This window comes from Erithacus rubecula (genome assembly GCF_903797595.1).
Source record: "Erithacus rubecula genome assembly, chromosome: 8".
NCBI lineage: Eukaryota > Metazoa > Chordata > Aves > Passeriformes > Muscicapidae > Erithacus > Erithacus rubecula.
In genome coordinates, this window is record NC_136659.1 from 22,299,635 (window position 1) to 22,325,129 (window position 25,495).

General features: G+C 57.0%; 3 protein-coding genes across 15 annotated transcripts; 1 reads left to right on the plus strand and 2 right to left on the minus strand.

The window, feature by feature from the left end:
- Positions 1–336: 336 nt before the first annotated feature.
- On the minus strand, positions 337–5,126 carry BCS1L (BCS1 homolog, ubiquinol-cytochrome c reductase complex chaperone). 3 transcript variants are annotated; one of them, XM_079310665.1, is made up of 8 exons: positions 5,068–5,126; positions 3,901–4,277; positions 3,504–3,643; positions 3,196–3,390; positions 2,921–2,984; positions 2,400–2,569; positions 1,832–1,949; positions 337–1,151 (listed from the first exon to the last, which is right to left on the minus strand). In XM_079310665.1, the coding sequence occupies exons 2-8, from the start codon at positions 4,218–4,220 to the stop codon at positions 899–901; spliced, it is 1,260 nt and encodes a 419-aa protein (XP_079166791.1). In that variant the 5' UTR covers positions 4,221–4,277; positions 5,068–5,126; the 3' UTR covers positions 337–898. The 3 variants fall into 3 exon arrangements, with proteins under 3 accessions (XP_079166791.1, XP_079166790.1, XP_079166792.1); XM_079310664.1 differs by having other exon boundaries at positions 4,971–5,080; XM_079310666.1 differs by having other exon boundaries at positions 4,948–5,071.
- On the plus strand, positions 4,291–15,188 carry ZNF142 (zinc finger protein 142). 4 transcript variants are annotated; one of them, XM_079310652.1, is made up of 9 exons: positions 4,291–4,825; positions 5,685–6,011; positions 6,568–7,206; positions 7,442–7,705; positions 8,165–8,977; positions 9,208–9,385; positions 9,986–13,211; positions 14,108–14,213; positions 14,556–15,188. In XM_079310652.1, the coding sequence occupies exons 2-9, from the start codon at positions 5,723–5,725 to the stop codon at positions 15,053–15,055; spliced, it is 6,015 nt and encodes a 2,004-aa protein (XP_079166778.1). In that variant the 5' UTR covers positions 4,291–4,825; positions 5,685–5,722; the 3' UTR covers positions 15,056–15,188. The 4 variants fall into 4 exon arrangements, with proteins under 4 accessions (XP_079166778.1, XP_079166780.1, XP_079166779.1 ...); XM_079310654.1 differs by lacking the exon at positions 4,291–4,825 and adding an exon at positions 4,969–5,242 and having other exon boundaries at positions 7,445–7,705; XM_079310653.1 differs by lacking the exon at positions 4,291–4,825 and adding an exon at positions 5,137–5,270 and having other exon boundaries at positions 7,445–7,705.
- Positions 15,189–15,295: 107 nt separating this feature from the next.
- On the minus strand, positions 15,296–25,314 carry PLCD4 (phospholipase C delta 4). 8 transcript variants are annotated; one of them, XM_079310659.1, is made up of 17 exons: positions 25,164–25,314; positions 22,662–22,875; positions 22,473–22,522; positions 21,974–22,132; positions 21,264–21,494; positions 20,913–21,040; positions 20,169–20,400; positions 19,568–19,769; positions 19,157–19,301; positions 18,601–18,753; positions 18,101–18,241; positions 17,587–17,743; positions 17,034–17,150; positions 16,574–16,752; positions 16,303–16,438; positions 16,062–16,211; positions 15,296–15,934 (listed from the first exon to the last, which is right to left on the minus strand). In XM_079310659.1, exons 3-17 carry the CDS (start codon positions 22,495–22,497, stop codon positions 15,828–15,830), a joined length of 2,262 nt encoding a protein of 753 aa, XP_079166785.1. In that variant the 5' UTR covers positions 22,498–22,522; positions 22,662–22,875; positions 25,164–25,314; the 3' UTR covers positions 15,296–15,827. The 8 variants fall into 8 exon arrangements, with proteins under 8 accessions (XP_079166785.1, XP_079166786.1, XP_079166781.1 ...); XM_079310660.1 differs by having other exon boundaries at positions 22,473–22,525; XM_079310655.1 differs by lacking the exons at positions 22,662–22,875; positions 25,164–25,314 and adding an exon at positions 24,967–25,124 and having other exon boundaries at positions 15,296–15,641; positions 15,819–15,934.
- Positions 25,315–25,495: the final 181 nt, after the last annotated feature.

Consider the following 25,495-nt stretch of genomic DNA (forward strand, 5'->3'; position numbering starts at 1 on the left):
GCCCCACAAGGCAGACCCAAGAGGAGAGCTCAGCAGCGACCTACAATTTGGGTTTGGCTTGGAACCCACTCCCCCAGCCCAAGCAAGGTGATGCAACCCCCAAAACTAATCACATTAACATAGGGCTGGCTTTGGGGAAACTGATTTTCAGGATTCTGCAAGAGGGACTGGAAGGGAGGGACTGCCTCTCATCTGCCCTCATACAGCTCCAGGGCCCCATAGCTCCTGTGGTGGGAAGGACAGTCATGCCCACCTAGGAACAATATCCAAGCAGATTTGTGGCTTGGCATCATAACTCAGCAGGACCAGTGGTGCCAGTCTGGAGCTCAAGGGACAATCTCTTAGGAGCTGCATTTTTTCAGAAACACTCTGGATTTGCAGTACTGGCCTTGCCAGGCCCTGATTGGGAAGGCTCTGGACCAGCAACTGGATAGAGGGGCAACCAACAGGAAAATGGACCAGATAGACAAGAGCTGTGTTGTGCATTTCACTGAGGATATCCACAAACCAGTGAGACCACTGTTTAAAAAAAAACCAGACCTTTTAGCAGTGTAGAACTCCAGTGTCCTGCCCAAAGGAAATGCCCTTCTGGGGCACCTCCAGGCTGATCCACAAGGAAGGGGATTCACACCAGGAGCCTTGGTAGCTTACAGCAATCCAAGCATGAGGCACACACTGGTGAGCAGGGCTGGTGCAGTAGCACCTAAGTCTGGGGAGCAGCAAGAGCCAGATTTCCTCCCTTGCTCTGAGACTGGCAGCTCTGACTCTCCCAAGCCAAGGCATAGGACAGGTGAACAGAAACTTGGCCTGTGCAGGTGGGCAGCTTCATGGCATCCCCAGGATGGTCAAATCTTTGTCCCAGTCCTCTCAGTGTCACAAGGGGAAATCTGGCCCCCGGTCACAGCAGGCTGGAGCTGATGTTTGAAGTGGCTCCTTCAGGGTCTGTCTTGTACAGCATGAAGTGGCCTTGCACCTGGGCAGCGCTGATGTGTTTGGAGACGGCCAGCGCCTGCTCGGCGAAGCGCTGGGCTGCGGCCGCGGGCTGCTCGGGGTAGAAGCGCTGGAACATGCGGGCCAGCTGCCAGTGCGAGCAATGGCCCACGTACTGCTTCAGATCCACACGGCCAGGACGCACCAGGGCTGGGTCCAGCCTGGCAAGAGACAAAGTGGGGCTGGAAAACCTGATCAAACCTTCAGGAGGGGCCCTGCAGAAAGCCCCTATCCACACTAGCACAGCCCCTGTCCTTTCTGCAAAGTGCCACGCACTGTGAGATGGTGAAGGGGGAAAACAGGTTCATCCCTGGGAAGATTGAGGAGGAAATCAACCCAGAAAGAGAGAGCTGGGGAAGGACTCACTCCAAAGGAGGACAAGAATGTCCTAGGAAACAGCTCTGCCCATCTCTGTCCCATGAGCAACCTCTGAACAAATCCCTAGGCCAGCTTGGTCTGGAATGAACCAAGCCTGCCACAACACAGCAGCTGTCCAAGAGCTGTCCATGACCTCAGGCTGCATCCCATCAACCCAGTGGGCTGTACATGGGGTCAGCACTTCACTCACAGCATGGACACAACTCCAATACTTGCAGCTCCCCACAGGCAGGAAGGTGAACCTATTCCTGTAGGACACAACCATGTTCTGAACAGCAAGTAGGCATCTTGAGGCTCCAGCAAAAGGGTTCCTGATCAGCAAAGGATTTCCATCCCAAGGGAGAATGTGGGAAATCTGTACCCCCAACCTTCATGCTAGAGGATTCAATAAATAAAGCCCAGCAAAAGGGTGCAAGGTTTTCCTGTGCTACCCACCCCATTCCCTCCTAGGGGCAGTTCTGACCTGTCCACATAGTTGGTGGTCATGAAGACAATCCTGGCTTCTGTGGAGGCCACACCATCCAGCGCATTGAGGAGACCACTGAAGGTCAGGCGCCCCATGCCTTGGTACACAGCTGGATCTGGGAACAGAGGTGTCTGAGATTGTAGCTGCTGGCCACTAACCCTGTGCAGGCTTGCAGGCTACCTGCCCATCACTTGAGGCTTATACCAAACTCCCACTCACTCCTTGCTTGAAGGATGACTCTCTGGCCTGGCTGGCAGCACATTCACCTCCCCTGCCCACACACACCCATGGGAACACAGAGAATGAGAAAGAAAAGCCACCTTCTCCCTCATCCTGAAAGTAGCTCGGCAAGACAAGAACCTTTCCCTGAGGATAAAGGATCCAAATTCCCTTTTACAGCCTTGCCAAAACTGGCTAAGTCCCAGTTTGGGCCCTGAGGCCTGGGAGATACCCCCACTCTTGGTGTCAGCTGGTGCAGTTGAACAGCCCAGAGCCCAAACATTTTCCTGGTACAGCCAGGGAACCTCCCTCCTGCTGCTGGCCCGGGAACAGGGGCAATGCTCACTCTCAGCAGCCAGGTCCCGGCTGACGAAGGCAGCATCCACATCTTCCAGCAGGATGATGCTCTGCTGCGGTGCTACGCTCAGGAGGTGATTGAGGCGGTCATCAGAGAGGCTGTGGTCACTGAGGCTCAGCAGGCAGATACTGTACTCCAGTTCCCCAGCCAAGGCTGTGCTGGAAAGGACAAAAACCACAAGGGTGGATCACAGTGGGAAAGACCACAATCAAGGAAAAATCTGGTTTCTCACCAGTAAGGGAGAGGGTAGAGGGGTCCTTTCCCAGAAAGGATCAGATCTGAGGGGTGAGTGGAAGCCCCTGTTCAGCCCACCCATACCATGCATCACTGTGCAAAACAAGGGCACAAAGGGCTTGTCACCCTGACTTGTCACGGTGCCACAGCAATGCAAATACTTACAACAGGCACCACACATAAGGCACAGCCCACTTCTGTACTCCAAACCCTAACTCATCCACCCTCTCATCCAAGACTGCTGTGGCCCAGAGCAGGGAGTTGACAGTACTCACATGAAGCTGCTTTTCCCACATCCAGGAGGACCATAAAGCAGGTAACCTCTTCGGTAGGGGATCCCTGAGAAGACAGTGTTCATTTAGGATAACCACCTGGATTGCTCTGTGCTCCCTCCCTTCAAGCTGTGGTGCTGTGCTGAGCATGCAAAAAGGATACACCTGGGGAAGGTTTAAGTGGCAAGGAAAAATCTCTCCACAGTCAATTCCAGAGAGGACCATGAGCATCCTGCCCCACCCCACACTGCACAGAGCACACTAGACCAGAGCCTTGCCTCTTTCATTGTACCACTTGGGGTTGTTGATGAACTCCTTCACGTCCTGAACCAGCCTCTCTGACACGCCTTCCTCCAGCACCACGGAGCTGAGGGGCCGGCGGCGGCGGGGAAAGCCGAACTGACGCCACTCTGCTCCCACGGCCGTGTACATGATCGTCCTCCCCTCCTGCTGCTGCAGCGCCAGCTCCCGGGCTGCAGAGAGGCAGAGGGGACAGCTGCCAGGGAAGAGAATCTCCCGTGAAGCCCTGGGCATCTCCAGGGAGTGGGCTGTTCCCAGCAGGACCCCATACAGTTCCCCTACAGACCTTCCTGAAGGATATTGAAGAAGATCTCCCGGTCAGTGCCCAGTGCAGTGAAGGTGACAGACTCCCAGGGGGTCCCTGTGTTCAGGTCAAGCATCTGCGTCTCCCGGCTGCGCTCGATGCGAATCCACTTCCTGCGGTACCTGGAGCAGGAGGGCAGGTGGATGTACAGTGATCCAGCACCACTCAGCTGCTCCTCCCCTGGTTCATGCATCAACACTCACCTCATGTAAGGAAATCATGTCACTCTGCTGAGTACAGGCTGCTCTTGCTACTCTTCATCTCCTGCCCTAACCCAGATCCAGAGAGGAGGCAAGATCCTCTCCACTGCCTCTACAGGCCCCCCAATTTGCCAAAGTGAGGCTCAACCCCCAAAGTGCTTTCCCCTACCCTCCCTTACCAGATGAAATGATTTCCGAGGCTGGGGACAAAGTCGAACTTGGTGCTGACACGCCCACTTTCATGCTGCAGGTACGACGTCTCAACACTGAGGTGCTGTGTATGCTTGGCGTGGTGGGAGACCCAATTCAGCAGCCATTGGTAGCTCTTATCCTTGCTGGGCACCTCCAAGGTGATCATATAGTGGCGCCTGAAAGCCACCAGTCCAAACTGGGCCCCCTTACGGGCTGCTGCCAGGACTGTGCCCACCCCAACGAGGCCAAACCCAGCCCCGAAATACGGGTTGTCCTTCAGTGCTAAGACAAAGTCAGAAAGAGGCATTGTGGGAGGTTAGACAGCTCCTTTCCACAGCATTGTTTCTGCACTCCGGCAACAAACCTGTGAGGAAAGACTGAATGGAAGCAAGGAACACAACAGATCACCCACCGTTCCCTGCCCTTTAGCGTGGCCAGGCCCTAAGGTGAAGGGTTGCCTGGCACATTTGGATTTCCTACATCTGTGCTTATTATCAAGTGTTTGTGTTGGCTGCAGGAACTTTCTCCCTCCCTGCAGGCCACTGGGTGAGCCAAACAGAAGGGAGCCAGGAGACTCTTGAAGAAGCACAGCAGCATCTGTAGCTTCTTCAGTCAAGAGAACAAGGCCAGAGTTTTACAGGGTTTTATTCTTTGAACAGTCAGAAATCATGAGCACTGCAATTATTTAAGGTTTATCGTTTGAAAAAGCTGGAGCACATCCCCAGGCTGAGTAAAGAGCCGGGTCTTTGCTGCTGAGAACGGGCACACGACGGTGGTAGAAGGCGCACCTCCATGTCTAGATTATAGCCGCATGCTCCGGGGGCCTGAAGCTTCTCCACCTCCCTCAACAGGTCTATAATGTACTGGGAACGAGGGGGAGCCTTCCCCGCTAGACACACGCTCTGCTCTCAGGTACAGAATCCCACCTCCACTAGAATAAGGCGTGACCTTCCTCTTTACCAGGACACAGCGTCCCGTGGGCAGGGTCCCTCAGCTCCCCCTCACCGCGACCCCCGCAGGAGCTCCACCCTCGCCTGCAAAAGACCCGGATCCACACCGGCCTTCCCTGCAGCCGAGACCCAGCCCCGGGCACTCCGCGGAGGATCCCCCGCCGCCCTCGCCCCGCTCCAGCCGGTGCCGCTGCCGCCGCTCACCTGCGCCGCGCCGCTTCCGCTGCCGCCCGCGCCGCTTCCGGCCGCACCATAGAGAGGGGCCGGCCGGCCGGGCAGAGCGGCTGCGCGACAGCACAAAGGGCGGCGCTCTCGCCGCCCGACGCCACCACCGAGATGTGCCGGGGCACGGGGACCCGGGGCGGCGGGGACAGCCCGGGCTGAGGGGACTCTGGCGGCAGCCCTGGGTAAGGGGCGAGAGGCTGGGGGCACCCGGGGACACCGGGGTGAGGAGTGAGGGGCCGGGAAGGCCGGGAACAGCCTGGGGTGAGGGGCTGGAGGCTGGGGGAAGCCTGGCCCGGCGGGACTCGTGGGGGCACCTGCTGGCTGGAGAGTGAGCACAGCTCTGAGGATGGGCTCGGGGGTCGGCCCAGCTGGACCCAGGGAGCAAGCCCTGGGTGTTTGGCATAGGGAGAAGGTACAGGTATCCTTGCACTCTTGTCTACTCTGTGACAGAGGGCTTGCCAGTGGCCTGCTTGTGGCACAGGAGAAAGGAGCCAGCATTGAAATACCCTGCCTCGAGACTGGCATCACAGACTGCTCCCCAAAATCCTCTTGGGCTCTGCGATGTTCTTCATTTAAAGTGCTTTCTTCTGTTTCAGATTGAGAGGTCATCCAGCCCAGTGCCAAGGCAGTGCCCATGGCAATGAGTGCAGCAGTGACTGTATCAGAGGGTGCCAGTAGGGAGATGGAGACGCTGTGCTCGGAGCTGCTCCTGCCCACACCGGGAGAGGTGGGAGCTGTGGGAAGCCCTGGTGTGGCCAGCACTGCTCTGGCTGGGACACCCCCACTGGCTGCCAGCCAGGACTTGCTGCTGGCAGAGGCATCAATGCCTGGGGAAGGGGCTCACGCTGAAGGAAGCAATGTGGAAATATTCATCGAGACAGTGGCTGGCAATGTAACACTGAGCAACGCAGCCAGTGCCACAGGTATGGGGTGCAGGGAGTGCAGAATGGGCCCCACTGCAGTCAGCAGAGCTAGAGAGGTCTGGCCAGGGTCCCTGTCCCAGGTGCCCTCAGACCTCTGACCCTGCATTATGAGTCTGGTTCCACCACTGAGCACAGACTTGACACCAGCTGGGTGTGTGGATGGGGAGAGTGGCTGTGGGAGTTGCATGCTGCACGAGGGGATCACTCCAGGCTGTCAGTAGGGACCAGGCAGAGATCTCCACCTGAACTGCTACCCCCCAGCATGCTTTCCATGTGGGTCCAGTGTGGGCACATCCTAACAGTAATGGGACCAGACCAGCCTCTCATCTCTGCATGCTCTCATCTCTCCATTGCTCAAAGGTGCAAGTGGACAGAGCTGGTTATTTTGGCCACCTGACTAGTGGTATTCCCCCACCTTATGAGGGATGTAGTTCCCAAAATGTAATTGTGGCAAGAGGGATGTACTCTCCTTGTCCAGAGCTGGAACTGAAGCACCAGTCCCAAGCTCTGTGCTTGGAGAAAGCTCTTTCTAACACTCATCCCTTGCTCTCTGCAGAGGTTCTGGTCAAAGTGGTGGAGCTGTACTTCTGCGAGAGGTGTGGCCAGAGCTTCTCAGAGGCCTGCCTGTTGTCCCAACACCAGTGCCTGCTGCTGCCCCCCACAGAGCACCTGGAACTCCCAGGGGCACTGCTGGCTCCTGCCAACGAGGGCCAGAGTGACCCTGGGGGCTCAGAGCTGCTCAGAGCCAGCACACAGGAGGGCTCTGCTCCCGAGTGCCTGCTGTGCCCTGTCTGCCAAGAGGCATTTTTGCAGCCTGGCCAGCTCAAGGAGCACTTCAAGACCCACCGTGCCCCGTCAGGAGCCCTGCCCTGTCCCGAGAGCGGCTGCCAGTTCAGCACAGGGGACCGCAAGCAGCTGCGCAGTCACTTGCAGCACCTGCACGGGGCCTCTGCCGTGTCCTGCGCCTGCCGCGCCTGCCCGCTGCTCTTCCCCAGCCGCCAGGCCATGGAGCAGCACCACCGCACACACTTCCCCTTCCACTGCGGCCACTGCGACTTCATCACAGCCAATGCCAAGCTCTTCTGGCAGCACAGGAAGGGTCACACCACTGAGTCACCTTCTGAGATGCCCACAGCAGGTGGCCCCCCCAGCTCAGACCCCCACGGCTTTGACCAGTGCTGCGTCCTGCCATCAGGTATGGCTGAGTGAGGGGTTGGGGCCTGTGGGTGCTGCAGAGGCTGTTTGTGTCTGTGCATCCCAGTTGCAGCTGGAGGAGTGGGGGGTGAAGCTGGAGGGCTGGGAACCCTGCCTTTGTGCCTCCCTGCAGCACGGTTTGTGCCCTCCATCTCAGCCAGGTGGTTTTTCAGCATGTGTGAGGGTGGCTTCCTCTTGCATGGAACGTGATGATCTCTTGTCTGTCCCCACTGAAGCAGCATCAGAAGAGCAGCAGGAGCCAGGTAATTGCCATCCTGGCTGGAAAGCCAGCATAGCAGAAGCCAGGCCAGCAAAACCTACAGGTACTGAGGACAGCTCCTTGAAGGGACAGAAAGCATCAGCTGGAGAAGAGGACTCAGACAGCAGTGGGGATGAGTCACCAGAGGACGATGGCGAGAGCCTCTGCAAAGCCAATGCTAAAGAGGATGGGAAGGCAGCTCTCAAAAAAGTTGGAGTGCCGCAGGCACAACACTTCAAAGGTAGGATGCAGGGCCTTATCAGGAGATACTCAGGCTTTGTGAACAAGCACCACATCCTCAGGGCTGGCAGGGAAATGTGGCCCAGGTTGGTGGGTGACCTCACATCTCCTGCATGTACCAGTGCACTTGTTCCTCCAAACTCTGCCCAAGAAGATTTATATCTTCTTTTCCTGTTCATGCATGCTGCCTGGTTTAGGCAAAAGTCTGACTAGCTTTGGGGACCAAGGGCACATGGGCAGGTCTGATGTAGGCTGTGCTTTGACAGTGTTGAGTTGGAAAGAGCTCACCTGAAGTGTGCTGGTGGCTTGGGGTGGGGACAGTCCCTCTGAGTAGGTGGCGGCTGTGTGACTGCACATGTGTATAAACCCTCACCCTGGCACAACTGGATCAGGGATAGAACATCTGTCTGTACTCTCTATCTTTTCCCTATTAACTGCTCCCCCTCCTTTGTTCTCCCAGGGGATGTTGCAGAAGGCTCCGAGTACCTCTACAAAACCCACATGTGCCCCGAATGCAAGCGGTGTTTCAAAAAGCGGACCCACCTGGTAGAGCACCTCCACCTGCACTTCCCTGACCCCAGCCTGCAGTGCCCCAACTGCCACAAGTACTTCACCAGCAAAAGCAAGCTGAAAATCCACATGATGCGGGAGACAGGTGAGAAGGCTCATCGCTGCCCACTCTGCCACTACAGCTCAGTGGAGAAGAACGCCCTCAACCGTCACATGGCCAGCATGCATGAGGACATCTCCAACTTCTACTCTGATGTTTACTCCTGCCCCGTCTGTGAGGAGAAGTTTCGGCTCAGCCAAGCCCTCAAGGAGCACTTGAAGACTCACAAAGCTGAACCCAAGAGTCTGAGCTGCTTCCATGGGGACTGCAACTATTGTGCAGAGGACCGGAAGGAGTTTGTCCGTCACCTCAAGGATGCACATGGTGTCAAGGCAGTGGAATGCAAGTACCATGCCTGCTCACTGCTCTTCGGCACGGCCGAGGCCATGGAGGCTCACCGGAAAACCCACTATGCCTTCCACTGCCAGCAGTGTGACTTCATCTGCTCCAACAAGCACGTTTTCCGCAAGCACAAGAAGCAGGGGCACCCGGGCAGTGAGCAGCTTCAGTGCAGTTTCTGCCCCTATGCCACTTTCAACCCTGTGGAGTTTCACGACCATGTGGGCAAGATGCACGCCAACGAGAAGATCCACAAGTGCACCGAGTGTGCCTTTGCCACAGCGCACAAGCGAGTGCTCATCCGGCACATGCTGTTGCACACTGGTGGGTGTCCCCTGTAGGCGTCCCAAAAGCTGAGCTGGGATGGGGATGGTGTCTTGTCCTGCCTCTGGGTGGGCAGGGAGGGCTAAGTCAGGGTTCCTGGGTCCTAGCACCAGCTTTGTCAAGACAGGATCATTTGCCTGAAGTTATTGCATGCTCCCTGCTGAGCTGGTTTCCCTGCCATGTTGCTTTATCTGGCTGACATGCTGAAGGCATTTGTGTGTTGCATGTAGGAGAGAAACCTCACAAGTGTGAGCTCTGTGAATTCACGTGCCGGGATGTGAGTTACCTGTCCAAACACATGCTGACCCACTCCAACGATAAGAACTTCATGTGCACCGAGTGCGGGTACATCACCAAGTGGAAGCATTACCTGAACGTCCACATGCGCAAGCACACTGGAGATCTCCGGTAAGATCCCTTGCTCCACTGGCCAGACAGCATAGTCAGGGCTCCCCAAATCAGCTTCTGGCTTCACTGTGTAGCAGGCTTTCTCATGCCTGCCCTGCCCTTTCTGGTACATAAGAAATTTGGGTTTTGAACTTACAGCATGGTGCTGTGAAGGCAAAGCTATTTTTGTGCCTGTGCTACCAAGGAGGTATATTACAGAGGTGCAGGTCTGAGCTTGGGTTCATTGCTCTGCTGATGTTTGTGGCCTGTTCAGTGCTGCCAAATTATCACCTTTGGATTTAGCCGGCCTCCAGGGATGCTGGAAGTGCTGTTGGTGTGCACGCGTGAGAGTGTGTGTGTCTGACACAGTTATTGTATGGAATACTCAGAGAATCTATCTCCAGTCCCCAGTCTGAGGGTGTAGAGCATCAGTAGTGCCAAGGGCTGCAACAGGGAGGAATTGCCCATGGTAAGAGCTGTCTGGATGGCAAAGATCAGATCTAGCAAACCCAACAGTACTCCCCTGTTTGTCTGGGATGGGGAAGGAGAGCTAAGTGCCTGATGAAGCTCAGCCTGCCCCGGTTCCTAGTGCTGACTGACCAATTCTGCTTGTCCCCGCAGGTACCAGTGTAACCAGTGCTCGTACCGGTGTCACCGTGCTGACCAGCTGAGCAGCCACAAGCTGCGGCACCAGGGTAAAAGTCTGATCTGCGAGGTGTGCGGCTTCGCCTGCAAGCGCAAGTACGAGCTGCAGAAGCACATGCAGGCAAAGCACTCACAGAACTACCAGGTGCCTATCTTCCAGTGCCAGTACTGCACCTACCAGACCAAGTACAAGCAGGCACTGCTGAACCATGAGAACTGCAAGCACACCAAGCAGAAGGAGTTTCGCTGTGCCTTGTGTTCATACTGCACATTCAGTAACACCAGCCTCTTCTTCCATAAGCGCAAGATTCATGGCTATGTTCCTGGTGACAAGGACTGGCTGGAAAATTACGCCAGCAAGGAGCTGGAGATCAGCTCATCTGAGGCACTCTTTGGCTGTGAGCTCAGTGGAGCCCTGCATGTGGATGCCAGTTCCCCCCTCGCTGGCAAGGAGAAGTGGATGAAGGAGAAGCCATCTCAGGTGGAGTCCCAGGGTGAAGAGGAATACCAGCAAGTGTTCATGGTGCCCCTCCTTGAGCAGGATGGCACTCCGCCAGCGAGCAGTAGTGAGGCAGAGAAGGGTGTGGGCGAGGGGGAGCAGAGCTGTCCTGTTGCTGGCAATACCCTGGAAGATGACTGCATGCATGGAAATGCTGCCACAGGCTCTACCGAACTCACTGTTTCTGAAGATGTGGCAGAGAGCTGCACCTTGCACTTGGAGGCACTGAATGTCTCGTCTGACCCTCTCCTGGAGAACTTGACTGGAGAAGCCTGTGTGACCCAGCCAGAGAGAGTGGAAGTGCTGTCCTGCAAGGAGCCTCCTGCATCCTATGAGGTGCTGGGCTCCCAGGATGGCCTTGGCGTGGAAGACAGTGGCAATACACTCGAAGACATCCCAGACTTTGAGGAAGAGGTAGATGTACAGGAAGACAAGGTGGTGAAGGGCAGTGTAGTGGCAGGAGAGAACCAGGGAAAAGACACCCTAGAGGAGGACATGGGTCACCTTGAGGGGTCATGCTTGGAACACCACAAGATGGTGGCAGACACTGAGGTGAGGGAGACCAGCCAGGCCAAGCTGCCAGAGGCCTGGCTCAGCATGCTGAAGACACCTGAACAAGGCCACCTGCCTGTCCTAGAGGATGTGACCACCTCTGGTGACAATGCCAGGGGTGGCTCAGAGTCAGTGCTGAAGGCTCTGCGGAAGCAGGACAAGGAGCAGGCAGAGACACTGGTGCTAGAGGGCAGGGTGCAGATGCTGGTGGTGCAGTCAGAGAGCCAGGTCTTTAGGTGTGAGAAGTGCTCATACATCACACGGAAGGAGAAATCCATGACCCTGCACTCCAAAGCCAGCTGCCAGAGCCGCCGGGCCCCGCTCATGTGCCGTGAGTGCGGCGCCAGCTTTAAGCAGCAGAGGGGACTCAACACCCACCTCCTAAAGAAGTGCCCAGTTCTCCTGAAGAACAACAAGATCGTCAAACCAGCCAATCAGGAGGCACCTGGACTGTGCCAGCCTGCTGACCAGCCTGGTGATAATGGTACAGAAACAGCAGAGTGCAAGAAGGGAGGCTCAGAGGAGTCTGGGCATGCTGAGAGCCCTTGGGAAGCTGAATTACTACCTGATAAAACACAAGCAGCAGGCATTCCTTTGGCTGGGGCACAGACATCAGGCTGTCATGCCTCTGAGAAATCCCTGCTGGGTGACAGCACAGAGGTGGCAGAAGAGCCTCCCCAGCAAGGGGGTGGGACTGAGCCAGGTGGAGCTGCTGGTGCCTCCCAGCCTGGGAAACCCGCAGAGAGATACCGACTGGAGGGAGGGAAGCTGCACTGCAATGCCTGCTCCTTTGTGTGCTCCCGTGTCTCCACCATCACCTCTCATGTAGAGGATGGCTGCCGAAACCTGGAGCAGTTCTGGTGCTCTCTGTGCCCTGAGGCCTTCCGCTCCCGGCGGGCCCTCAAGGGCCACTGTGCTGAAAAGCACATTGTGCATCCCAAGGAGAACGAACCCCAAAGGACTGAACTCCCTGAGGGGGACCCACTCAGTGTTGAGAAAGACCAGCCCAGAGAGCTCCCACTCGATGCAGCCCCACCAAAAACCACCCTGCCCAAGAGGAGGCGTTTCTCCTGCCCCACCTGTCCCTTCACCTGCCACCAGGAAAGGGCTATGAAGACTCACAAGAAGAGGGGCTGCGTGACCCTGGGTGAGTTTCGCTGCAGCTCCTGCCCCTTCACCTCCAAGGTGGCGAAAGCCCTGCGGCTGCACCGCAGGCTGCACCGCAAGCATTACAGCAAGCGGCCGCAGCTGCAGTGCCGCCAGTGCGAGTTCACCTGCAAGCAGGCCCGATGCCTGCGGCAGCACGTCCGCATCAAGCACGAGGGGGTGAAGCCACACAAGTGCCGCTACTGCGAGTTCAGCACCACGCGGCGCTACCGCCTGGAGGCCCACCAGTCCCTGCACACCGGCGTGGGGCGCATCGCCTGTGGCATCTGCAGCCAGACCTTCGGCACCAACTCCAAGCTGCGCATCCACCGCCTGCGGGTGCACGAGAAGACACCCACCCACTTCTGCCCGCTCTGCGACTACAGCAGCTACCTGCAGAATGATATCACCCGCCACGTCAACAGCTGCCACCATGGCGAGCTCAACTTCGGCTGCTCCCGCTGCGAGGCTCGCTTCAGTTCTGAGACGGCCCTCAAGCAGCACGTCCTGCGGCGGCACGAGGAGAAAGTTTCCTACAGCTGCCCGCACTGCGACTTCGTGTGTCACAGCGAGGCCACTCTCAAGTGCCACATGCAGAAGCAGCACCCGCACCTGGAGTGCAGCACCTGCAAGGAGACCTTTGCCACCCGGGAGGCACTGGAGGAGCACAAGACGCAGCATTTCAGCCACCGCTGTGAGCTGTGCAGCTTTGCAGCCAAGGAGCGGCAGCAGCTGGTGCGGCATTATGTGGAGAGCCACGAGCCGGCTGCCCCCCAGGACAAACCCCTGCACTGCCCTTTCTGTGACTTTGCCTGCCAGCACCAGCTTGTGTTTGACCAGCACATGAAGGGCCATGGGGGCACCCGCGTGTACAAGTGCTCAGACTGTGAATACACCACCAAGAACAGGCAAAAGATCACGTGGCACATCCGCATCCACACTGGTGAGAAGCCCTACAAGTGCCACCTCTGTAAATATGCCTGCGCTGACCCCTCGCGTCTCAAGGTAAGAGCTCTGCTTGGGAATGTATCCTAGAGCACCTACTGCTTGAGGGGCATCCAGCCACAGGGATTTGGGGAAGCAGTTCCCAAGGGGAAGTTGCATCCTCAGTGTTCAGTGGCTCATACTGAACAGATATAGGAGTCAGGCAGATAAAAGCCATGTCAGTACAATACATTTCTTCTCTGCTGTTGCAGTTTAAGGGCAAGGGAGACTTTTAACAAAGCAACGTGGTGGTAAGCAGTAAGTTCACTTCTTTTTCCCGCTGACATCTCTGGCTTTCTCTGGGTCCAGCCTTGCACCATTCAAAGCCAAGTTTGGTTGCTTGCTGGCTTCAGCATGCTCTGTGGTGCCAGTTAGATAGGGTGCAGGGAAACCTCCAGCTTTCTTGCAAGCAGAGTATGACCCTGCCCTTGTTGCTCTAGATGATTAGTATCCTGATGCATGGTAAAGGGCTTTTCCTAGAACAGGAAATGTGTGGGTGATGGAGGCATAGGGTAATGGAGGGGAAAAAATAGTCTGGTTTTGCTAAAAGAAATATTGACGTTTTAATGGCCAGGCTGAGCTGGAGCCTCCTGGGGCCACCTGGGACAGGCTGTGCAATGTGCTCAGCTCTGTTGGGCTGGGCTTTTAACTTGACTCTGCCTCACATACCAAACTGGGGAGCAAAGCCTGTGCCATTCACAGGCTGGAACAGAGCAGTTCAGCAATACAGGCATCTCATCCTGACCCTAGTGTAGATCCCTTTTGCCCATAGCTTGCCAAGCAAGCACACAGCCCTCCTTGCCCCATGCAGCTCGAGATGTCAGAGCTGTCTTTGAGCCTCTCATTGCCACCCCAAAGCCCTGCATATCCCCAGAGCAGAGGACATGGTCTCATCTTCACCCTGTCCTCTTGCCCAGTATCACATGCGGATCCACAAGGAGGAGAGGAAATACCTCTGTCCTGACTGCGGCTACAAATGCAAGTGGGTGAACCAACTCAAGTACCACATGACAAAGCACACGGGTGAGTGCTGCCCACTGAGGACAAGCTGTCGAGCACTGGGGAGGGTATTGGGGCTACTCCTTGCTTCTTTTGCCAGTGGCCCAGCTGGAGATGGAGGAGGACATATATTATCCTATACTGATGGGGTGTGGGTGGTGCTCTCAGGTGGGAGGGAAGTTTGGGTGGCACAGACCCCAGGCACTATTTAGTGCTTTGGAAATTGGGATGTTGGTGTGCCTGCTAACAAAATGGGATGTAGGGGGAAGTCCCTGGGGACTGATGGTCTGTTCAGGGATGGTGAGACCCGTGGACTGGAGAGCACTGTGCCCCAATCCCGATGCCATCCCTCCCCTGTTGCCACAGGCCTGAAGCCATACCGCTGTGATGAGTGCGAGTACTGCACCAACCGCGCGGACGCCCTGCGGGTGCACAAGGAGACACGGCACCAGGAGGCCCGTTCCTTCATCTGTGAGCAGTGTGGCAAGGCCTTCAAGACCCGCTTTCTCCTCAAGACTCACCTGAAGAAGCACAGCGAGGAGAAGCCCTACGTGTGCAACGCCTGCGGGCGGGCTTTCCGCTGGGCAGCTGGCCTGCGCCACCACTACCTGACCCACACCAACGAGCACCCCTTCTTCTGCCGCTACTGCCCCTACAAGGCCAAGCAGAAGTTCCAGGTCATCAAACACATCCAGCGGCATCACCCTGAGCACAGGGCTGTTGACCCTAGCCAGGGGGTGGGAAAGGATCCCAGCACCCACACTGTCCACCTTCACACCGTGCAAAGGGAGAGCCAGGTCAAGGGGCCCCCCAGGATGGAGCAAGAAGGAGGGTGCCCTGCAGAGAAGGATGGCACACTGCCCTGAGGCTGAATCCCAACTGCTCTAAGGCGCTGGTGGCCCAGGCCTGCTGCAGAGATGTATGTGTGTGTACAGGCATATATGTATATGGGTTGTAAAATATGCAACTGTATAAAAGGAATTGCCCAGTTCCTTTTAATACTGTTTCTTTGTGCTGCTTGGAACCTGTGTGTGAACAATGGGCCAGGTGTCCACAGAGAAGGAGCACAAACCCAAGCTCAGCTCCCCATCTCTCCCCAGCACCACTGTCTGTCACTGAACAATTTATTTAGTTGCTTACAGAGAAAGGATGGGATAAGGGTTAATTTGGGGCTATAGGGGCCAAGGGATGTGGTGGGGCTCTGCAGGATTAGGGGGCAGTGAGGACACTCGACTCCCAGCTGTGCCCAGCCCCTAGGGTTTGCTCGGCTCCAGCCTTGCTCCCCTGACTGGAGGGGGACCAGCCCCTGCAGCAGAGCTGGGCCACACACCATCTCTCCTCCTCCCCACAGCCAAACTCTGACCATAGGCTAGGGCAGGGTGCCTGTGGAGGGTGCAGGGAGCTGCACTGGCATAGACCCCACACTCATGCATGGGCAGCAGCATCCTGAACCTGGGAAGGGAAGGTCAGTGCTTTTTCCCGGCCCTCGGAGGCTACTGCAAAGGGAGTCACAGCAGCAACAACGACACAGGGATGACAGAAACAGCTCAACAAGAGAGCGAGGTGGTTGGCTCTGTGGCCCCAGCTGCTCAGAGCTGGCTCTATGGCTTCCATCCAGGTGCTGCTCACCCCATGAGCTCAGTCCTGCTCAGGGCCAGGTGGCTCAGTGATGCGGATGTGGACAAAGAGCGAAGAGGGTGGGATGCTGGTGCCATCCTTTGAGAGGAGATGGATGTGGCGATATCCTGCAGGAAGAACAGCAAGGTTCTGGCTAACTGTAGTCCCACCCTCCTCCCTACTACCCGGCTGAGACCCAGACATGCTTGCAGTGCTGTTCTGGGCACCCAAAACCACCTGGTAGCAGCCACTTACCGGGTTTGATGTTGGCAAATGCTAGGGTGAACTGACCCACAAAATCATTCCTGGAAGTCTTGTCATAATCCTCCACCACAAAGCGGATGAGGGCCAGCTCTGGCACATGGAGCTGAAACTGCAGTGTCTCGTCCCAGCGGGGGTTAAACCCTGGGCAGAGAGAGCAGGGGCTGAGAGAGTGGAGGACAGCAGGGCCAGTGCCCGGGCACAGCAGGGTGTGTGGTACTGCTGTGGCTCTCACCATTGTTCTCGATGTACTTGGTCTCCTGGTGCGCCTGGTCTGCGGGGACCCCATAGACCTCCACACGCACCAGTGGGTCAATGATGGCTCCCTCCTTGCTGTTGGCCACTTTGGGCAGCTGCTGCCCACTAATTACCTGCAGGGCCAAATCTATCTTTTGTGAGGCTACTTGGTTCCAGCACGCTGCCTAACACTGTCCCCATCTGTCTGGGACCAACAGAGCCCCAGGACACTGTCACAGCTTCCCCAGGGTCTCTTCAGAACCCTGTACCTGGATTGTCAAGGTGATGGGGCCGGGGCCTTCCCGGCTGCTGGGGTCACTAGGGTTGAAGAGAGTCTCCTTGTCCCTCATGAAGGGTGGTTTGAGCACGTAGCCACAGCAGCCATTCTGGCTGAAGAGCCCGTCACACAGGTCCATCTCTGTGCCAGCTGTCTGGAAGTTCAAGGCCACTGGAGAGAGGTGGAAGCGAAAAAGGTTCAGAACAGCTTGGAGATACCACACTTTACTTTGAGCTGAAAACCAGCCTGTCCCCATAGCCAGAGAGATGTGGAGTTGCATAGGGGAATAAGGTACTAATGCCTAAACACCCCCAGGGCAGCACAAGAGCTGGCAGCCTGACCTGGCTCCAAATGGGGTTGTAGTTGGCACTAACACTGGTGTTGGTGGTGGCATTTAGCACAGGACTCAGGGCATCTCCCCAGCCCACAGCCCTGCTGCACCCCAGCCATACCGATCTGGCACCCCACATTCCACATCTCCTGGGGGCTGTAGTTGGAGGAGTCAGTCCTCATCCCGCTGGGGTAGATGCGTGTCAGCTGCCAGGCATTGTGCCGAACAAACTCATTTCCTAGGGATAGAGCATGAGGCCTGATTGTGGGGTCATTCTCTGGCCTGTGCAGTCACCCATGTGCCACTCATCCATACATACATACATATAACTTTCCATCCATCCTCTTATCTATCTATCTATCTATCTATCTATCTATCTATCTATCTATCTATCTATCTATTTATCTATCTATCTATCTATCCACCTGTGCATCTACTCACCAATTCTTATCCTTCTCCCTGCTCAGGAATCCAGGTATCCTCCCTTGTTTTCTAAGCCAATAACCCCATCACCTACCAGAGCCAAACCCTACAGTTCAGCCCCACTGGACGCTGTTTCTCCCAGACAGGGAGGGAACTCCAGTGTCTGGAGGCTTTGGCACTACCCATGAAGAAGCCATCGGTCCCCTCTACTCTGTCCCAGTCACCTGGTGCCACTGCCCCCTTCATCTCACCTTCATCCCTGATGAGCTTCCTGGCCTTGGCTTCAGAGAGGGAGGAGATCTCAGAGGGCCGGGAATGGCTGCGGGCCTCCTGGAAGCCCTGGAAGGGCACATTCTTGCAGTAGATGACACAGTCGGACAGTGCTTGTGCCAGGGTCTCCTTGTCCTTCTGCAAGGCAGAGCCATGTTGGGTCCTCCTGATGGGAGCACCACCCACCAGCACTCACCCAGCCAGGGGCTGTAGAGCCAGGGCAGGTAAGAACAGCCAGGGGTGTGCTGATGGGTGGCAGCATCCCTGCTATGAGCCGTCTTCCTGCCAGGAACAGAACAAGCAGGGGACCTCCAATATGTTGTCACCACAACAAAGAGAGGGCAGGCATGGCCAGGGGCAGAAAAGGCTGTCCTCCCTGCCTGGTGATGTCTCTGCAGTCTCTGTCTCTCCTCTACGGAGTAAGATGTCACTGCAGCTCATAGCTGTGTCCAGGGGCTCAGCTCTCCCAGCTGATCCCCAGCCTGGGCCACTTACCTTTGCCCTCCGTCTCTCTTCCTCTGCCTCTGCTCCATTGTCCTCATCAGACACATCAGGCACCTCATCCCCTGGCCCATCCAGGGTGTCCTCCAGCCGCCCAATCTTCTTGGCCTTCAGCAAGATCTTGTGCTTCAGCTCCTGTGGGGTTGGGGACAGAGAAGCACCCTGAGCTACCCAGCACTTCATCATGAGCTTTGTCCTCTGGGATCTTGCACTGTTGGAGGCCAGCACAACCACCTCCCTTCAGCACTCAGAAGAAGGATTTTGCCCTGCTATCTGATTCTCCAGGACACATTCTCCAGGGAGACAACCCTGGGGACAGCCTTGGCACTTCTGTGAACATGAGGACATCGTACCCACCTCCAGCATCCTCAAATGCTCCAGTGGAGCAGGACAATGCTGGAACAGGTTGGCCTATTCTCTGAACAGAGACCAACCTCCTTACCACACTCTCAGGCAGGACAGAGATGCCCTGTACAGCTGTGCTCTGTCCCTACCTCTGGGGATGGGAGCTGGGTGGGAATGTGCCCATCGATGGTAGCTGTGAGGAGCTGTTCTCCCAGGATGTCCTTGAGCTGCTGGGCTAGAACCTCCTGCTGCTCCATGCTGCAGTGGTTCTCCAGGGACAGGATCACTGGGTAGTCTGAGGTCTGAGGAGCAACATGCACACCTGGAAATAAGCCTTGGTGGGACTGGTGAGCTCTCACAAGGGCTTCATCCAGGCCTGATCAGAGCCAGGATGGAGCCCCTTGTGTCTCTTTCTCGTCTGAGACCTTCATACCCCTCCCAATCCCCCACATCCCATCTCACCCCTGCACCCCCAACAGTCCATGTCTGCATGAGCCCCCCTGGCACAGCACAGTGCAGGCTGTAGCTCAGACCCCCCAGTGCTATCCCCCAGAAAGTGACACAGCCACCCTCCTTCCCGCAATGTGACCAGTCCTGCTGCATCACCAGCTGTGTGAGCCTCAGTACCACTCCCCACCACTACCATGTATCCTCACCCACCAAGGACCACCCAGGACCACCAGCACCTGGGGAAGGGTGCCTTACCTTGAAGGCGTACTTCCCCAGGGTGCTCACCACCTCCCGGAAGGGGATCTTGGAGGTGAAGGTGTGGCCGTGGTACACCATGGGCTCCCCATTTGGCCCGTCCCAGCAATCCACCTCCAGGCACCGGCAGCCCCGTTTCAGAGCCCTGGGGGTGGGTTGTCACCCCTGGAACCCTGCACTCAGCCAGGGCACCAGCTCCCTGCCCTCCCCTCTGCCCGTGGGTGTCACCCCTACGGGACCAGGGGACACCCACCAAGGGTGGGGTTGCTTCTGCATGCAGGGCATGGCCAGAGGAGTGCTGGACTGCAGAGGAGCAAAGGAGCTTCTGGGGTTTACCTGTGGAGCTGCTCAGGATATGACATGGGGATGGGAGGGTGCTGCAGGGCAGCTGGAAGGGAGCAGTGCCTTTACCTGATGTAGCCCTCTATGCTGCTGTGGCCTCGGATCTGATCCTCTATCAGGTAGGTGTTGTGGGAGGAGGAGATGAAGTAGTGGCAGAGTGGCTGGCTCATGTCCTGCCACAGCGCCCGGTGCTGGGGATTGAAGATGGAGCCCTCCACGGAGCAGAGGTACATGAGGAACCCATCAGCACTCAGCACATGGCGAGCCCGGGCTGCAGGCACGGGGGGAGATTCAGCAACAGCCGGGGACAGAATGGAAGAGACAGAATGGAGCAAACAGGGCTACTGGCAGCTCCCAGAATGCCCCAATTGATAGGTGTGGCTGCTGCCAGAATCTGGGGAACAGAAAAATGCTGCAGGGCAGTACTTTGGAAAAGTGGGCAGTGGATCCCAAAGCTGGTGCTTGCACACCATGGGTGATCAAACTTCTACACCAAAATGGTCCAGGAGCAGACCAAATAAAGGGGAACTGCACCCAGATCACACCTTTGTGAGTCTTCCTCTTGTTCACATCAGGATGGGGCTGGGAATGCTCCTGCCATGGGACTGTGAGTCTGTGACCCCTCCGTGCCCCCATGCAGAGCACAGCTGACATCCGAGTGAGTGCTCACCTGTCTCTGATGGTTCATACTTGTCAATGAGCTCCATGGCCAGCTCCTCTGTGCCCTCATCCTCCAGCTGCTCCTCCCGCAGGAAATCCACCAGCTCCAGCAGGGTCAGCTTCTTTCCATCCTCAGAGAATTCCTGGAAGAGGCTCAGCACCTCCTCACGCTGTGTGAGAGCCTTGTAGAAGAGTACAAATTCCTCCCCTTCCAGTGTCCCCGACTCTGACTTGTCAGCATCCTGTTTGCAAGGGAGCTCCCTCAGCATCCAGATGGGGCAAAACAGGGTGTCTTGGCACTGAAGTTGCTGTGGGGGGATTCTCCACCCCCAAACAGAGGGCACAGAGACCCCACACCAGTGGGAGTGGTAGGCATTGATCAATGGGGAAATTGATGAATGGGCAGATGAAGGGCTGATTGCATGGAGTGATGGATGGATGGGAGGGAGGGATAAAATGCAGATGGCTGGTTAGCTGGGTAGACAGATAAGCAGCTGGATGGGCAATGAATGGGCGGAAGGGAGAGCTTGTTAGTTTAACAAATAAATGAACAAATGGGTGTTTGGGTAAACAGGTAGTTGGCTGTTGGATGGATGGATGGATGGATGGATGGATGGATGGATGGATGGATGGATGGATGGATGGATGGATGGATGAAAGTGATCAGATCCTTTTGCAAGGAGATGTTGTAGAGCTTGTTCCAGGCCCTCCTGTCCCTCTCCAACCCCTCCAGGATCTCAGGTGCAGTGCTTACCTGGAAGAGCCGCAGGGCATGATCCTCATTCATGTCCACGTTCATCATCTTCAGGAGACGCTGCACCTCCTTGAAGTTCATGCGCCCATCCTTATTCTTGTCAGCCTTCTGGAACCAGTCACGAATCCATGTGCGAGAAACCAGGGCAAATGTTAAGGGAAATTACCTTGGCTTTGAGAAATGGGGCTTGGTAGTATCAGAGGGCATCCTTTCCTTTTCCTGTGCCCTGCACTGATGCAGGTGGTGGGACCCAGAACAGCTACACACAGGCTGGGGTAAGGCTGAAGAAGCAGGGCCTGGGGGATGATCAGCAATGGGTGTGGGGGACAGAGTGATGCTCTCAGGAAGGATATTGGTCTATCTTCTCCCTTTGGTCCATGGTGGTGGCCACCTCGATGAGCTGGCGCAGGCCCTGTATCCAGCACTGCGCCTCCTCTGCCGAGCCAGCAATGAGGTCCAGGTTGCCGCGGCGGCCGTAGAAGACAATGGTGAAGCAGCGCTCAGGGGGGAACTCCTCGGCCACGCTCTGCAGCACCTCCGACTGGTGCCCTTCCCGCACCGTCTCCACATCGCTGATGGAGACTGGCAGAGGGAGGGGAGGCCTGTCTGTAGGGGACAAGGACCACAGGGCAAGGGGCACCACCCACAGACTTCTATCCTTCCAGTCATTCCTTCTTCCACTCCATCTATCCATCCGTCTGTCCATCCATCCATCTATCCATCCACTGAGCTAGTTATCTATCCATTAACCACTGAACTATCAAGTCAGCCAGTCATCCATCTGCTCCTCTGTCTGCTGACTCCTGCACTGGCATTCCAGAGGTTCCATTTGTATCAGCTGCAATTTCTACTCAGCCCTTTCAACCCATAGGTCCTGCTGGGAGCAGGGTGTTTCATGGAGACATGTGGGTGAGAAGAGATCACACATGCATGCAGAGCCTTTCTTCCACCCCCCAGCACCCTTAGCAAGCACATCCCAAGAATCTCTATACCTTCGCATCCCTGTTCACTCTGAAACCTACTGATGGCCTCATGGCCAGCACACAGCAGCGGGTACTCACAGGCAGACTCAGTTTTGCCTGTCCTCTTGGACTGGTACCAGATGGTCATGCAGTCTTCCTGCAGCTTGAAGTAACGCTGCTTCTTCCAGCTCTTGGACTTGACTTTGCGCATCAGAGTTCCCTGCTGCATCTGCTCCAGCGTGTCTGTGAGCTGGATGCCTGGGGGCAGCAGGGCTGCATCACTGACAATGGGGGTATCCAGGCACTGCACCCTGGTACTTTGCCTCCTCTCAGCTCTGGGATCACACATGGTCCCAGAGGGAGGAGGGACAAACCAGAAACAAACTCCCTTCACCACAAGAGGTGCACAGGGTAATTCCCCATCAACCCTTCCCATCCACCCTTGATGCTTCCAAGCCCAAATCCCAATGGCCATGGTGGGGTAGGTATGCTGCTGAGTGCAGCAAGGTGAGCTCAACCCAGAAGTCAGATTTGCCTCAGCGTAAATCCAGACGACCCAATGCCCTGCCCTGCACCCATCCTCTGGCGGGGCACTCACGGGCGTTGCACAGCAGCGATGCCATGGCTCTGCCTTCTCCACGCTGGCAGCTGCTGGGGAGGGAAGAGAGAAGGTGGCTGGAGGAAGCAGGGTCAGACCCTCACGCTGTGCCCAGGTGCTGCTGAGTGGGCTCCAGCCATACCCACGTGTGTGTGAGGTGTGTGTGCCACTGCCTGCATCTGAGCACACCTGTGTCTGTCTCCTGCTGGGTCATTGCATTCCTTAAGTGTCGAGTTCACACCGCCATACTCATGAAATATTAATCTGTGTTACCGGGAAGCCGGAGCTCAAAAGGTGTTGGTGGAAAACAGAAAAACTTGCCAGCACTGACTCCCCACAGCCCAGTGGGTACCAGAGCCCTGCTGGTCCCAGGTTGCTGCTGCTCTCAGGTAAGAAGCAGCCCCTGAAACCAGGAAAAACTGCTCTGGCAGTGCCCAAGTACACCTCCATCACCTAGAAAATGATCCCAACCAGTAAATTTGAAAGTAAGGGAGAGGCACAGCTGTGATATCAAGGAAAGGAACATAAAGCAATGACCCTTGGCTCCTGCAGCTTCTTCTTCCCAGGGCGCACCAGCATCCCAGGCAGTGACTGCACCAGCAGCTGTATAGGGAGCACATGGCAGTGAGTGGGACTATAAATACTACTGGACAATGAGGCTTTGATTAGGCTGTTGAGACTTTAATTACACTGACAAATCACTGGATGTGCCTGTCACCCAGGTGCTGGAGCTGGGCCCTGGAGAAGCGGATGCCACAGCTGATGGACTGGGATTTGGGTGCAGGAGCAGACCCAGGGTCCCTGAGAGCAAAGGGCTCTGTGCCAGTGTGCAGGGGTGGCAGCTGTGCCCCAGGCCCCTGACTCAGCACAGGCACTGGTCATCCAGGGCTGGGAATAGCTGGTGCTGTCACCGTGCAGGCAGCTGCCAAGCCCAACTGCCAGACCCTTGTGGGCTCTCAGGCCAGACAGAAGCCATCCCCTGTGCAGCGTGGCTCAGCAGGGCAGAACTGCACTGGCCAGGGCTGTGGCCCTGGTCTTGCAAGACACCCTAGTTGTGGGGCAAGCTGTGACTGTTTGGACATTCCCAGGGCACATAGGGATCATCTGTCCACTCTTGGGGACCTCATATGTTGCTGGAGACATGGAGTAGCTGTGGTGCTATCCCAATGCCTTCCAGTAGTTCCCAGTGCTGGGGCTGTGCTTTCCCAACAACTGGTCCTTATTTCAAGGCTCAGATGAAAGGACTTGCTGCAGTGTCTGTATCCCCCCACATCCAACCCACAGGGCACTGACCCACTGGTCCAGGAGTTGGAGTGCCCGCACACAAAAATGAGCACCCTGTGCTCCTCTTGCACCCTTCAGAGTCAATGACCTGGCTAGCACAGCTTCAGGAGTGCCCCACATCCATCCTCCCCACAGTGTGCTCTCAGCCCCTGCAGCCCATGGCCCTCAGAGAACCAGGGGGGGCAACCCCAGTCACCCATCTGCCTGCACTCTCCTGCTTTCCAGCAACACCCAGCCTGGCACAGCCACTTCACAGGGCCATAGCTCCAGGTGCTCACCAGCTCTGCAGCCCCTGTGCCACAGCAGATGAGGGAGATGGGAATGTCTTAGGGAAGCTGGGGTGGAAGAAAGGCACCAGAACTGGAGAAGCAGGGAGACATGCTGGACTAGAGATGGGCTCAGTGCCACCAACAGTTCTGTCCTCTTGGCACCCTGCCATGCATGTGTACAAGGTGGCAGCATGCAAGGGAGCAGCTTGTAGCCCTTGGGCCCATAACCACACTGAGAGTTTGGAGCTATATTTATCTCGCAGTGCCAGCCCTTCCAGGCTCCCAGCACAGCCCAAGCATGCCCAGTCCCAACTATGGAGCAGTGCCTTCCCGACAAATGCAGCAAAGAAGGGATGATCCCTTCCAACCCAAGGAAGCACAAGGAAGAGCTTGTGGATGCAAGTACACACCTGCTCTGCTCTCTCCTGTTGTGTGAGGATGCCGTGAGCCCCTCGCAGCCTAGCCCCGTGCAGGTCCCCTTGCCCCAGTCTGAATGACACCGTTAAGCCAAGCAGGATGAGAGCCAGGGTGTGGAGAAACCCAACCCGAGCGTTTCCCGCAGGGGAGCTGCCTGCTGCCAGAACAGCCCCAGCTGCCCCAGCACACTGAGCCACTGCAGCGTCTCTCCTGGTGCTGACAGGCCCCAGCAGAGCTGGAGGGCAGTGAGTGTGAGCGGGTCCAATGCAGTGGCCCGGCAGAATAAAATGCCACCATACAGGTGACCGTGCCAGAACAGGGAAGGATGACCCCCTCACCCCGCTTCAGCACCCCCCACACCTTGCTGCTCCGGAGTGACTACAAACCGCACTTGTCCTAGAGCTTTGCTCAGCCGGCAGCTGACGGGGACAGAAGGGCTTGAAGGGGAGATGGGGAAGAGACAAGGGGCTCCGGAATGGGGCAGCAAACCCCAAGGGATTTGGGGCTTAGGGGACAAATCACACCTTATGGCAAAGGAGACAAAATCGCCGGCACTCTTCCTGCCCCGCGCCACCTCAACCATGCCGCCAGCTCCGGGACACCGCAGCCCGAGAGAGGGGGGTCCCAGAGCCCGGGGCTGTCAGAGCCCGGAGGTCGCAGCCCCATCCCCGCCGTCGCCCCCTCCCCTCCGCAGGACGCCCGGTCCGTACCCGCTCCGTACCCGCTCTCCGCCGCCGCTCCGCTCCGTTCCGCCGGTGCTCCGCCGCCAGCGGCGCACGGAGCCGGGGCTGCCCGCCCCTCGGCAGCGCCTGGGCGGCGAGCCCTCCCCCGGCCCCCCGCCCCGCGGGACGCCCCCAGCCCCGCACGCCCCGCAGCCGCTGTCTCAAGGTCGCTTCGGATTAAGGTCACGCCACTCCCGAGGCGGAGCGGGGGGGGCGGGTAAAGAAGACAGTGAGGGCACGGGCAGGGTTGGGAGCGCCCCGCGGCGCCCCTCGTTTGGGGTCGAGCCCCCATTTTTATCCTCCGGTTGGGCCTGTCTGTCCCCAGACCCGC

What these genes read in the sequence shown, in the direction of transcription:
- ZNF142 (XM_079310652.1), top strand. Translation starts at nt 5,723, where the DNA reads ATGGCAATGAGTGCAGCAGTGACTGTATCAGAGGGTGCCAGTAGGGAG. An exon ending in CAACGCAGCCAGTGCCACAG is followed by an intron (nt 6,012 to 6,567) that starts GTATGGGGTGCA and finishes TGCTCTCTGCAG; the next exon opens with AGGTTCTGGTCAAAGTGGTG. An exon ending in CTGACCCCTCGCGTCTCAAG is followed by an intron (nt 13,212 to 14,107) that starts GTAAGAGCTCTG and finishes CCTCTTGCCCAG; the next exon opens with TATCACATGCGGATCCACAA.
- BCS1L (XM_079310665.1), bottom strand. Translation starts at nt 4,220, where the DNA reads ATGCCTCTTTCTGACTTTGTCTTAGCACTGAAGGACAACCCGTATTTC. An exon ending in CTTCAATATCCTTCAGGAAG is followed by an intron (nt 3,391 to 3,503) that starts GTCTGTAGGGGA and finishes GCCTCTCTGCAG; the next exon opens with CCCGGGAGCTGGCGCTGCAG. An exon ending in CAAGTGGTACAATGAAAGAG is followed by an intron (nt 2,985 to 3,195) that starts GCAAGGCTCTGG and finishes CTGTCTTCTCAG; the next exon opens with GGATCCCCTACCGAAGAGGT.
- PLCD4 (XM_079310655.1), bottom strand. Translation starts at nt 25,025, where the DNA reads ATGGTTGAGGTGGCGCGGGGCAGGAAGAGTGCCGGCGATTTTGTCTCC. An exon ending in AGGCAAAACTGAGTCTGCCT is followed by an intron (nt 21,495 to 21,973) that starts GTGAGTACCCGC and finishes TCCCTCTGCCAG; the next exon opens with TCTCCATCAGCGATGTGGAG. An exon ending in GAATGTGGGGTGCCAGATCG is followed by an intron (nt 16,753 to 17,033) that starts GTATGGCTGGGG and finishes ACCTCTCTCCAG; the next exon opens with TGGCCTTGAACTTCCAGACA.